Source organism: Littorina saxatilis, linkage group LG4 (assembly GCF_037325665.1).
Source record: "Littorina saxatilis isolate snail1 linkage group LG4, US_GU_Lsax_2.0, whole genome shotgun sequence".
Classification (NCBI taxonomy): Eukaryota; Metazoa; Mollusca; class Gastropoda; order Littorinimorpha; family Littorinidae; genus Littorina; species Littorina saxatilis.
In genome coordinates, this window is record NC_090248.1 from 5,322,522 (window position 1) to 5,335,151 (window position 12,630).

A 12,630-nucleotide genomic window follows, 5' to 3' on the forward strand; every position below is an offset into this window, starting at 1 on the left:
CACATTTTCGATGGGATTTAGATCTGGGGTGGGTTGCATGAGACGACTTAAGCTAGCCGGAAATGAGCTTAAAGTTGAGATGGTTGACTTAGCGCCGAGAGCACAAAAACCGGGGTGCATGAGCGGACTTACGTTCGTTGAGCACAGCGTTTCCTGCTTAACTTTGAGCCTGCCCCCCTCCAGTCTCAAAGTCGGTCTCAGCGTAGACCGACTCAAGCCGGTGAGAACTCGCTTCCACAACGAGGTTTCAAAACAAAAATGGCTGACCGACTTGTTTTCCTATTAGTTTTGCGAAGGGCTTTGAGGAGGGAGCGAGTGTTTCGGGATCGACAGAACCCGTTTGACGTTTACGATGATGTGGATTTGTACTGCAGATTTCGTTTTCGGCGTCCAGACATCGTGGAATTGTGCAACATCATCAAAGATGACATCGATCATCCGCTAAACCGAAAGGGTGCCATGCCACCAATCATGCAACTGATGGTGGCACTTCGCTTTTATGCCACAGGGTGTTTTCAACAGGTTGTAGGTGACATCTTCGGTATTGACAAAACTACTGTGAGTAGAATCATTGAAAAAGTGTCGAGGGCCTTTTCAGTGAGGCTGAATGAATTTGTGCGGCTGCCGACACCACTGCAAGAGGCTGACCAAACGATCGCCAAATTCTATCAGAAGGCGGACTTCCCGAATGTTGTCGGTTGCATTGACTGCACACATGTGCAGATCCTTGCTCCCACAGAGAATGAGCATGTGTACGTCAACAGGAAAGGACGACATTCCATCAACGTCCAGCTTGTGTGTGACGCTGACCTCATCATTATTAACTGTGTCGTGAACTGGCCAGGGTCTGTTCATGACTCGCGCATTTTGAGGGAAAGCAACATTTTCCAATTGTTTGAGACCCTCCCAAGACCAATTCCTGGTATTCTGCTCGGAGACGCTGGTTATCCCCTGAAAGAATGGTTAATGACACCCTTCACAGACCCACAGACCAGGGAAAAGGAACGATTCAATGGTTCCCACTGTTCAACGAGGAGCACCATTGAAAGAACAAATGGTGTCCTCAAGAAACGATGGCACTGTTTGCATTCACAACTGCGGTACGTTTATACATAATGAAACATATCGCATAAATATATGTAATGTTATTTTTGTGCAGTGGCACTTCAAAAAGTTTAAAGACCATGTTGATTAACTAGTGGTTTGATGAAAAGAAAGTGTGGCTTATGTTAACTAACATTCACCACGGTACAATCTCTAGTTTTACTTTTAGCATTATTACTATTAACGGTAAGCTGTAAACACAGTTTATTAGTTCCTTCAGATTAGAAAGAAAGAAACTTAGCCAAAATTAAATGTAAATGAACAGGCCCAGACTATTTTGTTAATGCCATACACTGATACAGATTCCATTTGTATAACCACTTTGTTTTAAATTTAATGTAAAATATTTGAAGTTAATCTCAGAGTTGGATTTGGATGTGCAGGAGCAGCGTTTCTTTTATTTACAAACTATAAGATATGTCTTTGTATCAAACTGTCTTGTAATTACAGGTACGACCCACCCCGAGCCTGTAGAATCATCATGGCCTGCACTGTTTTGCACAATGTTGCGATGACACTAGGCCTGCCAGACCCAGACTCGGATACAGATGACTCGGACAATTCAGATCCTGAAGATGGCAGCGATGATGAGATTGAGAATGGAGACAGAAATGGTGCTGTATCTGGTCGTCTAGCAAGGGAGAGAATTGTCGCACGATATTTTCATAAGTGAGTCTTGTCTTCAGCTGATAGTTAGAATACTGCTCAACCCCATTTTGTTTCCCCATTGCACTGGAGATTTTTTTTCTTCAGGGGGAAGGGTGATATTTGATAGAAGTACTTTACATCTAATTTTACTGGATATGTGGCACCAGTATAACCCCTATTTTTGGAAATCGCACAATCTGAGTTCAAATCTTAAAACGGGAGGAAGTCTTAAATGGAGGTAAATTTATAGAGGTTATGTAAAAGAAATGTGAAGAACCACGGGTCTTATATTGGGGGGCTTTAAAAGGAGGGCTCCACTGTAGCTCACTGTGTCATGTCCTGTTAATAAAATTACTTTCATGATGTAAAGACAATGATTCTACTTGGTGTTAAGGTTTTTAGCTAGCTATAGCATGCAGATAATACACGGACATATCAAATAGGTATGTGTTCACATCTGCAGGGAAAACAACAAACACATCTCCAAACAAGATCCAATTTTCATGTGAAGTAAAGAACATGCTCCAACAACAAACACAACAACACAGTTCAGATATATATTTTATGCCGTTTTCACGGTTGAGCCAACAAACAAAATACACTGTGTTTATCATGCATAAAACACACAACACCTGCCTGTTCCTTTATCATAATTGATGCCCTCATGCTGAAAAGCGGTGAATGACTAGCACATACTGATATATATATATAGGCCTACACAGGATCAGAAAATAGAGTTTTGAAGATGGCAAATGTTGTTTGAAAACAATCCTTCAATATATCAGTTACCCATTATTAACAAAAGTATCAAAAGACACTCAAAACAGCCATTTCTGTGCATGGCACAAGTGTCCCTGGCACCCGCCATAGATGACGCAGTAAATCAAACAAGCAGACTTGTAATTAATGCATTGCTATCCCTCTACTAAACAATAATTTCAAACAATAGTGGCAATAATTAAAAAACAAAAACATAATGAAAACCAGAAATGCACACAGACACTACCATAACTACTGACTGTTCCTTGGTGAGGAAAATGTACTAAAGCTCAAAAATGATAGCTTTCAAATCACACAATGAGGAAAATGTGCTGAAACAATACATTTGCCGGTCTATCAAGTACAGTCAACCGAACCACAAACTTGACAAGGTGCTTTGTCATTTCAAATTTGGCCTTTCAGAGTTAGTGGTGAAAAAATATTATTTAAAGGCTGCCCGATTCGTAGCGTTCATTAATTAATTCGTATTGTTTACATGTGCCAATAATGTTATAAAACTGTACCTAAGGGGATATAATAACGATTGGCTGTAGCTTTCGAACACAGAAAATAATATTTCAGTATTGCAAAGTGGTTTTGTTTTCCGGAAATTGCGAAGTTAACAAGAATACAGAAAAGCGCGCTGTCCTGCTTAGCACAATACGCTACCGCGCTAATCTGTCGTGTCAATATCACTAAGGCCTAAAAAAAAATAGGTGTGGTTACGGTAACCCGACCTACCCTATTTTTAGGGGCCGATCCTATAACTTTTTATTACATTTGTGAAAAAAACAAAAAACAAAAACAAAAAAACCGAGTGCAAAAAACGCAATGAAAGCGAAAGCGCCCGAGTCGCACACTTATTTCCCTGTCAAGTAGGTTTAATTTGTACACATTAGAAAAAAAAGTTAAAAAAAAAAAAGTGATTGCCTACCTACCTACCCCATTTTTTTTGGCTATGTTACCGAAACCACACCTATTTTTTGTTTGGCCTAAGTTTTGCACGTGGAACCTGAGCGATTTCCTTCACGCGGGGATTGATGAAGCTGTACTGTCTGTGTTGACGGTCTAAAAATAGCCCAAGTCCTGGAGAACTGTTGCTAAACATAGCAATAAAGAATTAATTATTTCTCTTAATTGGTAAGGACTTCAAACCTAAAACTTTGCAGGAAGCTTAATTTATACATCCCCGCAACAATAGGAAAAGCCCTGTAAGTAATTAAAATTAAACTAATTAAATAGGATTATGTCAGCCTATAAAACCTTTGAGCAATAAACCTCAATTTACATTCCTCAGACAGGAGATAATATACATGCGAGACAATTAGAACTAAAACATTTTGCACAATAGCCCAATTTACATTTTTTTTTTCAATGCAGTGATGAGGCCAAGCAAGAGACAAGCGCAATCGCTAAAGACAGAAAAACAGCAGACAGGAAACTGAGACAAGAAAAAAAATATATATATATATATAGACTAGAAAAAAAGAACTTGGCAACTGGTGGCAAATGACTAGAGTAGAATGCAACTATTGCAGCAATTCAGCAACAGATTTTGTCTATTGTTTTAAGTATTTAACCAAACTGTACATCTTTGAATCCAAGCTAGACATGCCTTAAGGCAATGTGCGGCACTAAAATTAAACTTAGAGAATACATGGAAGAATCTAGTTTTCTTGGTAGTTAATTGAAGTGACTTATAAAAATGAATGAAAACACTGAATATTAATGGACACAGATTGCTGTTGGTATGAAAACAGCCGCCATATTGGATTTCTAGGAAATGGTTTTACAGTGACATACATCAGAAATGCATGATATTTGAGACAAAGGTACACATGCCAGTTTCCATAGCAACGACAGTCACTTCAATAACTACCCAGAAAACTAAGTTACTCCATGTATTTTCCGGGTTTCATTTTGGTCATTTTAGTGCCTCAAATTGCCTTAATCGCAAAAATTTGGAAGAAGAAAAACACCTAAAGTTCAAATTGAATCACTGGATTCATCATTGTCTCTTGAGAGGTCAACATCCAATTGAATGAAGTGTCCAACATGCTGATCTGGAGGGATCCGCAGTTCAAGTTCTAGCTTTTTAATTTCGTAATACAATTTAACTTGTTCTAGCTTCGCATTTGTCTGCTGCAATTTGCGAAGAGTCTGTTCTGTGTCATACAGTGCGGACTGTTTCTTAATTTTGTCCAGCTCAGCATCAACGAGTCCTACTGTTTTTCTGTCTTTAGCGATTTTGGTTGTTTCTTGCTTGGCCTCATCACTGAGTTGTCGTTTTCTTTTGTTTTTCAGTTGATCAAGGCGGTTGATCAGAGTTGCTGGGGCAGTTGCTGGGTTGTTTGTTGTTGTCGACCTGCCCGAGGGTCCTGCCGGTGCATTGGAAGGTCCTGCCGGTGCATTGGAAGGTCCTGCCGGTGCACTTGAGGGTCGCCCAGAGCGTCCGGCACTTGCCTGGGCAGCACCCCCCTTTTCCAAGGAGAAATGTCGGCACCTGCCTGAACAGAAAACCAAAATGCATATCGTCATTGACATTTAAACCTTTACTGCTGTGAAGATTAACTTGGAGTGGCCAAAAGCTAACTTACCACAAACAAAATGTAACAAAACTGTTACTCATGGTTCAATTAGAATGTTAACTTGTACATATACTATATATATGCATGCCACACTAAAATCAGAATGCATCATTTTGCTCTCAGGCCCCACATCCGTGCATACCTTTTTAAATTCAACTCCTTGTTCTTGCCCCTGGCTGTACCCTATTGGATAGCTCTGGCATGTAGTAGCTCTTCTGGTTGAAGAATATTTCATAAAAAGGACATTTGGACCTATCCATATTTTTCTACCCGTCCAGCTGAAGTGTTGTTGGACTGTTTCTCTGGACTCTGCACTGAATGTTCAGAAACATTGCTTGTGGTGAGGGCTCAATACTTACAGACTATACCCCATATATTATGTTCAAAACAAAGAACACTGCCACATTTAAAACTGGGCAGAATTATGTGTAAATCAAGACACACTCTGTACTCTACCTTGGGAGGAGGATGAGGTGTTGATGTTGACCACTGCTCCTGTGTCCAGTCTTGGTTTCTTCACCTGATGTTTTTCTTTAGGTGTAGATGCTGTATTAACCAATCATAGACAGTATTAGTTCATATGTATGCATACTAGTCTAAGCTAAAATGTTGAAGGATATCTATGTGTTTACATGTAAAGTAAACTGCCTTGTAATTGTAAGTGTCCAGAATAAGTAAACGCCCACCCCCTACTTTGGACCAAACTGCGCATAGAGTGTAACGCCCGATTTACGCCTACTCCCAACATTTGGATAATTAATGTCAAAATGTGTTTTACTTTATTATTTTCATTTTATATACTCTCTCTTTATTGGATTATCTGGATAGCCCAGGGAAAAGAGATTGCTCATTTGGGATGGTTGAAAATGTTCACCTTACTTGAGAACATCTACCAGCTGGCTCGGATGATAAAAAATGACTGACTACATGTACAGTGCCTTTTCATTTTGTGTTCTTTATGATGTGTGTTAATTCACTCTCACGGTGGTTCTACAAGCTGGTTTTCAGTCATCCAAATACAAAATCATGTGCACACACACATATGATTATATGCACCAACATTGTGTGCGTATATTGTTTTATTACGTTTGTTTATTAAACAGGAAACACAGGAAAAAGAACCAAACTAAAAAGCAACCAAAACTTCAGCACTCTTACTTTGATTGGCACACACACTGCGTGCTTTCCTGACAGAGCTTTTTCTTGACAGATTCGAAGAAACAGTTTGCCTATATAAATGGTCTATTTTCTGTCAAATTCTAACCAACTAAACAGAGTCAACCATGAATAGTTAACCTTATTAAAAGACTGTAGATTTCCTGCTGCACCGACACCGTCTTCAAGTGACAAAACTTTACTTTCCGTGATAGTGGAGGTTTCAGCGGCGACACGCTCATTGGAACTGTCATTTTCCAGAATGATGCTATTGCTAGCCGTGTTTTCCCATGTTCTTGGCCCTAATGTAGCACACGATGCCGTTGAAACGCCAAACATGTTCAGCTTTTGCTGTTCTTTGGCAGGCTTTTTAGTTTTTTTTCTGTGGTATACATTCAGTGCCGTGCGTTTCATCTCTAACCGAAAGCAAATTAAAGCTGACGCGAGCCTTGGTCAGTTGGAGTTGTCTCCCGTACTCCTAACTTTAGTGTGCTGTAGACGGATGTACGCAAACGGATCATACCGCAAACGGTTCGGAAAACGCAAGATCTGCACTGCACAACTTCAGTGCACCTGTACGCGAGAGCACTCGGTCGCTTTTTCAAGATTTATATCATGAAAGGAAAATATTTAAATAACGCGCTGTCGATCCAAAGGAATGGAGTTCTTATCGGACAATGACCGTGCTCAGTTAAAAACGATATGACATCTGACCGCCATGCGGTTATGTGAATCGGACATTTGAGCCTTTTAATCGGTCTATGTCCGATGTCCGACATCCCTGTAATAGTTAGACAATTTAAGACGTTGAGCGTTGTAGTGAATCGAATGGTACCTACCAAGCAGAGATTGCGACTCAACGATAGAACTTGCATTCTCATTTTCCTCGTCCACTGCTATGGGAATCACTTGCAGCAGAGCTGTCAACAATAAAAGTGAGAGTGAAGGCACAAGCGTTCGTAAAATAAAACATACATTAATTCACGTGTGGAACTTTTGTCAAATAAAATTGTTCAAAGAGATGCTTGAAGTGTTGTGTATATAAGAAAAAAAGGAACTAAGAGGGTGCTCTCTTTGCACGGTGAACATGGTTCGATGAATTATGTTCGTTAAAGACAGTACTAACAAACAGTACTGTTTAAATAAATTAAAAAAAACATCAAGCGCGCCTGCAGCCTTTAACTGTTGCTAGCACTATGTGTACAACTACAAGTGGAGGGATGCTCGTATCCCATGAACAACCCAAGCCAGATCTGAGATGGTGAGCCAAACTATTTTCACATGATGTGTACCTTTAAATAACATTAATTCATCCAAATATTCCCACTTTTCACAAAACCTTGGTTGTTGATTGTGGATTTATATGTGTATCTAAAGCGGAGGAAAGGATTTATTATGGTAAACCCTTGGCAGGTCAGTAATCCTGATCCACACTATTTGAATGAGAGGGGACTGTCTCTGTAACTTAATAGGGTCATATGATATCACAAATATAAAAAAAACCACAGCCTACCATCTGTATTGCTGACAATTCCATCCACTTGCTGATAAACAATTGTCAGCTCATCCAGCTCGCTATCTGCATCTGCAAGAAATCAGAGTTCATCACTTAATGGTGTAGTCACAAGATGTGTGTAATGAACTGAAAGTGAAATGAGGTATAATTCATAGGCAGTATTATACCTGCACAAGTAATTAAGGCAGAGGGGATTTAAGTGACACAAAGTGGGCGCATTCACTGTAGGCGTTTTTCCTGTATAAAGGGAATGAACAATCTCCCGCCAAGCTGTATACAGGTAACATGCACCTAATTTGGTCGACATACACCTCTGTGTAATTAAGAAGTTTCCCCTCCTAAGACCAAAAATAAGAACTGAAATGAACAAATAAAACAAAAATTACACCACAGATTACAGTTACATACCATCAGTTATTACTTTACCGCAGTACATGTAGTATGTAGGCTGATCACTACTGATCTGTAAAACATCTTGACATGCAAACGTGTTGGAACACAACAATAACAAAGCACAGGCAGTCCATCCCTGAACAATAATGTCATTACCAAAATAAACTTTTTTGTCTTCCGCAGTTGTTAGTGTTACCTTCGTTATCCCAGGGATTATGTTGATCCAAAGAATCTTCTGCGAGTCCCTCTATGTTAGGTACCACACCGGATTCTCCACCACCTGTGTTGTGAACAATGAACAACAAACAACCAATATTAAAAAAAATGGAATAATAACGGTAAGTGTAAGGTACAGCAGAGCACTGGCAACATAACCAATCAAAATAACACTAATTGCACTATTAGATTTTAACCTAGCAGACATGCTAAATTTCTAACAGTGTTCACTTTTCAGCAACGTGCGCCTGCCCTTGCATACGACTAAAACTGCAAAACCTAGGCAAATATCAGAAATGAACAAAGGGACGATAATGTTGAAAAGTCACTCACCGTTTGGGTCAATTCCGGTCACCACCTCGTTGTCGACTCCAACAATGTTGAGGACAACATCCACCCACCATTCGGTCGGTGTCATTGGTCCTCCGCCAGTAGGCACTTTTTTTAGTTCATTTTTCGCCTGAATGGCCCTTGACCGAATGTTGGACCACTTCTTTTTTACTTGCGAAGTTGTCCTCCTTGCCGCTTCGCCTCGAGCATTGATAGCGCCTGTAATCTGTTTCCACAGTGCGTCCTTCTTCTTTGAGGTCCAAGAGTTGGTGAACGAAGCAAACATGTAATCTTTGTGCATGTCCACCTGGTCGAGCAAAGTGCGAATTTCGCAGTCGCGCCAGTTCACAGACCGCTCCTTCTTGTCCATTTCTTGTTTTGTGGAAGCAGCCATGATTGTTCCTGTCGGAAATGCCTTTCTCCCGCGTATTGGGCTAAAAAGATTTTTCATTGGCTGACAGAGACCGCAATTATTGTGACGTCAGGGAATTCCTCTCTAGGGCCAAAAATAGATCGAAACCACAGACTTGACACCATTCTCAGTTGAGTCGGCGCCAAAGACAGCCCATGCACCCCGACTTCGTTTCGTGCTTTGCGGATTCTTAACTGAGCAAGCTTTAGAGTTAAGTCGAACCGTTTGAGCTTGGAATTTGAGTTCTCTCATGCAACCCACCCCTGGTGACTAAGCGGGCCATGGTAACTTTGGGCTAAATACTGACTTGTGAACAGATGCATTGTCTTCTCGTAGTGTGCAACGCCGCGAACCAAACAATCGACGAACAGAAGGCTGAAGGTTCATTATACTGTTCGAGTGTTTTAACATTCTTTTGAAAGTTCGCATTGCCTTCCACAAATGCTGTCGATCCTAACCCATTATACGAGATACAAACTGTGCATCATCAAACCTCACATATTTATCCCAACATTTCATGAACTCAAAACACAGAAAGTTGCTTTCACACGCCACGGAACTCGTGTTTCAAAGCATGGCTCCCTGTGTTGATTTGGCACTTATTTTCTCACTACCAAAATGATGACAAAAACGATGTTTGGTGGTTTGTTGTCAGACCAGCTTTTTTATCGGTCCTCGGGGGGCATATCGACTTTTGTTTCATACTTAGGCTGAAGGAAATAAATATGAAACAAAAGACGATATGCTCCCCCTCGGACCAACAAAAACGCTGGTCTATCAACAACCCATCAAACATCTTATAATATTCCAAGCCTGCTAGAAAACCGCGCCCCGACATTTTGAAACACTATCCTTTTTGGGGCAGGTTGTACACATTATTGTTGAAGATAATCTAACATTTGTCAGCAAAGCAATGCTTATGCTTACGCAAAATGAAGAAACAGGTCAAACACGTTTGGTTTAAACAATATTTTATTCATGTTTTACATGTTCATAAAATGCACATGATGATAAAGTGAAAACAACAACAAGCCTACGCTTATGGGGGTTCTTTCTTCATTTGGTGTTTAACGTCGTTTTCAACCACGAAGGTTAGCTTATGGGGGTGTCCTCGGAACAAACTTGCAATCAGAAAGAAGAACATGGTAGACAGTCAGGTCCTTACACAATATGCAAAAACAGTCAATCGGTTTAACACAAAATATCATCCAAGTTTACACAACAATTACAACAACAAAAGAGAAGACAAAAAAAATAAACACACACACACAAATCTAACCAGAGGTTGAAGGCACGCAAGTAGCCTACAGCATGTATAGAATAAACAGAATATTACATGACATGCATTTCATTTTTTTTCAAATCAGCACCTTGTGTCAACCTAGTATTAAAGCAACCCCATGAAAGTATTCTCTCTCTCTCTCTCTCTCTCTCTCTCTCTCTCTCGTCCACACACACACTTACACACACACACACACACACACACACACACACACACACACACACACACACACACAAACACATTAATCATTTTAACCATTTCGTTTTTGCATTTATTCAACGGAAGGCCCCAAATATGGATGACTTTTTGTTCCATGCAGATAACTAGCTTGTTTTCTCGTCAAGTTTCATTCTGTGCTTGATAACCTTTATGTTTATGTGCAATTTGCCGTGTGATTTTATGGTAGGAATATATTGAATTGGTTGAAGTCAGAGGCAACATTATCAATATTTTTTGACAGACTGCATTAATCGTATTTAGTAAGCAAACAGCAGTCGCCCAGTCCCTAATTTGGGTCAAACATTGTGCATAGAGTATCGTACTTAGTAAACGCTAAATTAAACGTTTTAGCTGAATCATTTACACCATGAGATGGTTTCCCTTTGCGAAACTTGTTGTAAGTCGCTCAGAACACACTGAGCAACAACTGACATTTCTCTTCACACGAAAAAGAGAATGTGTAGTTTATTTAACCTGTTTGCCAGTCAAGCAAAGCAGTCCAGCATTTTTACTCGCCCACTCTCAGTCAAGTCACGAATTCGTTCAAACTGTCCTTGAATAGAATCTTGTTTTGCAGGGCTGCTCAGAAACCAGCAACAACCGACGTTTCTCGTCAGTAAAACAAACTTTCAGTTTAGAAAACCTGTTTGTCAGTCCATTAATGCAGTCGAGCATTTTACTCGCCCGCACTCAGTCCAGTCATGAATTCGTTTAAACTGTCCTTGAACAGAATCTTGTCTTGCAGGGCTGCGGGCAATGGAAGGTCCTGCACCCGTCTTGCCCTGTCAGACCCACAGTCTACACATCGTGACACAAGGAAGACACACAAGGCTTGCAGAGTGCGAGGCGTCCTGGCGGCCTCCTGGATCAGATCCACAACGACTGAAGAACTCCTGCTGCCTTCAATACTGGGTCTGGGTGAGAACCGGGGCTGCTGGCTGAGCAGGTAGATCTCGTGGTTTGTAGTGGCCCCGGTGGAGAGCAAGAGCTTGACCAGGTCAGATCCGAGGTGGGAGGCGGCTGTGGTGAGAGGTGTGGGTCGCTCTTGGATATGAACGCCATAAGCTGTGGGCTGACGCCTCACTGCTGCCTCTTGTGACGTCAGTCCCGCTTCTATGGCTGTGGCTAGAAACGCGCTGTACCCGGTCTTACCTGGGTGGGAGAGGATTGTTCCTGCTGCTGGGTCACAGCGTCCGTTCCAGGGCAGTGGTTCTCTCTCCAACACCAGACACCTGACCACTAAGCCCAGCACGGTAAGCGGCCAGCCTGTGTGGTGATCAAACCGCAGTCTGGCAAGGTTTACGTCACTTCGAGACAGCAGTTTCCTGAACAAAGCACCACGACCATGAAGGATCAGCTTTTCTGTCTGCAGAAAGATTACTTGACCAACATTTCAACCAATTTGTTTCAAAAATGAGAGCGTGACAGTGCCGCCTCAGATTTCACAAAAAGCCGGATATGACGTCATCAAAGATATTTATCCAAAAAATGAAAAATACTCCTGGGGATATCATACTCAGGAACTCTCATGTAAAGTTTCATTAAGATCAGTCCAGTTGTTTCTCTGAATCGCTCTATACAGACAGACAGACACACACACACACACACACACACACACACACACACACACACACACACACACACACACACACACACACACACACACACACACACACAACACCCTCGTCTAGATTCCCCCTCTAAAAGTTTCATGCTTGATATCTTTTTTCTCGACATGTCTTGTTATCATTTGCAAACAGTCAGCATATTAGAAATCACTCATAATAACACCGTGATTTTGTTATATTCCTGAAGTAGATTTGATTTTGATATTTGTGTATTTAAAGAACGCAGTGAGAGAGAGAGAGAGAGAGAGAGAGAGAGAGAGAGAGAGAGAGAGAGAGAGAGAGAGAGAGAGAGAGAGAGAGAGAGAGAGAGAGAGAGAGAGAGAGAGAGTTTCTTGTTTGTGGTACACTTGTGTGTTCTCTAGCAAGTCATTGTTTTCTCT

The 12,630-nt window shown here is 41.0% G+C and overlaps 1 protein-coding gene and 1 long non-coding RNA gene across 2 annotated transcripts; one reads left to right on the forward strand and one right to left on the reverse strand.

The window, feature by feature from the left end:
• Nucleotides 1–266: 266 nt before the first annotated feature.
• LOC138963803 (uncharacterized) lies at nucleotides 267–6,029 on the forward strand. Its single transcript, XR_011454912.1, has 3 exons — nucleotides 267–1,100; nucleotides 1,555–1,773; nucleotides 4,816–6,029. It is a non-coding gene; the product is annotated as an uncharacterized lncRNA (long non-coding RNA).
• Nucleotides 3,530–9,381, reverse strand: LOC138963802 (uncharacterized). Its single transcript, XM_070335654.1, has 6 exons — nucleotides 8,713–9,381; nucleotides 8,360–8,443; nucleotides 7,768–7,839; nucleotides 7,094–7,174; nucleotides 5,556–5,645; nucleotides 3,530–5,018 (listed from the first exon to the last, which is right to left on the reverse strand). Exons 1-6 carry the CDS (start codon nucleotides 9,158–9,160, stop codon nucleotides 4,498–4,500), a joined length of 1,296 nt encoding a protein of 431 aa, XP_070191755.1. The 5' UTR covers nucleotides 9,161–9,381; the 3' UTR covers nucleotides 3,530–4,497.
• Nucleotides 9,382–12,630: the final 3,249 nt, after the last annotated feature.

Excerpts from the sequence above, each read along its gene's own strand:
- LOC138963802 (XM_070335654.1), bottom strand. The coding sequence starts at position 9,160 with ATGAAAAATCTTTTTAGCCCAATACGCGGGAGAAAGGCATTTCCGACA. Across the intron at positions 8,444-8,712 it reads GACCGGAATTGACCCAAACG|GTGGTGGAGAATCCGGTGTG; the intron begins GTGAGTGACTTT and ends TTCACAACACAG. Across the intron at positions 5,646-7,093 it reads TGAGTCGCAATCTCTGCTTG|CATCTACACCTAAAGAAAAA; the intron begins GTAGGTACCATT and ends TGGTTAATACAG.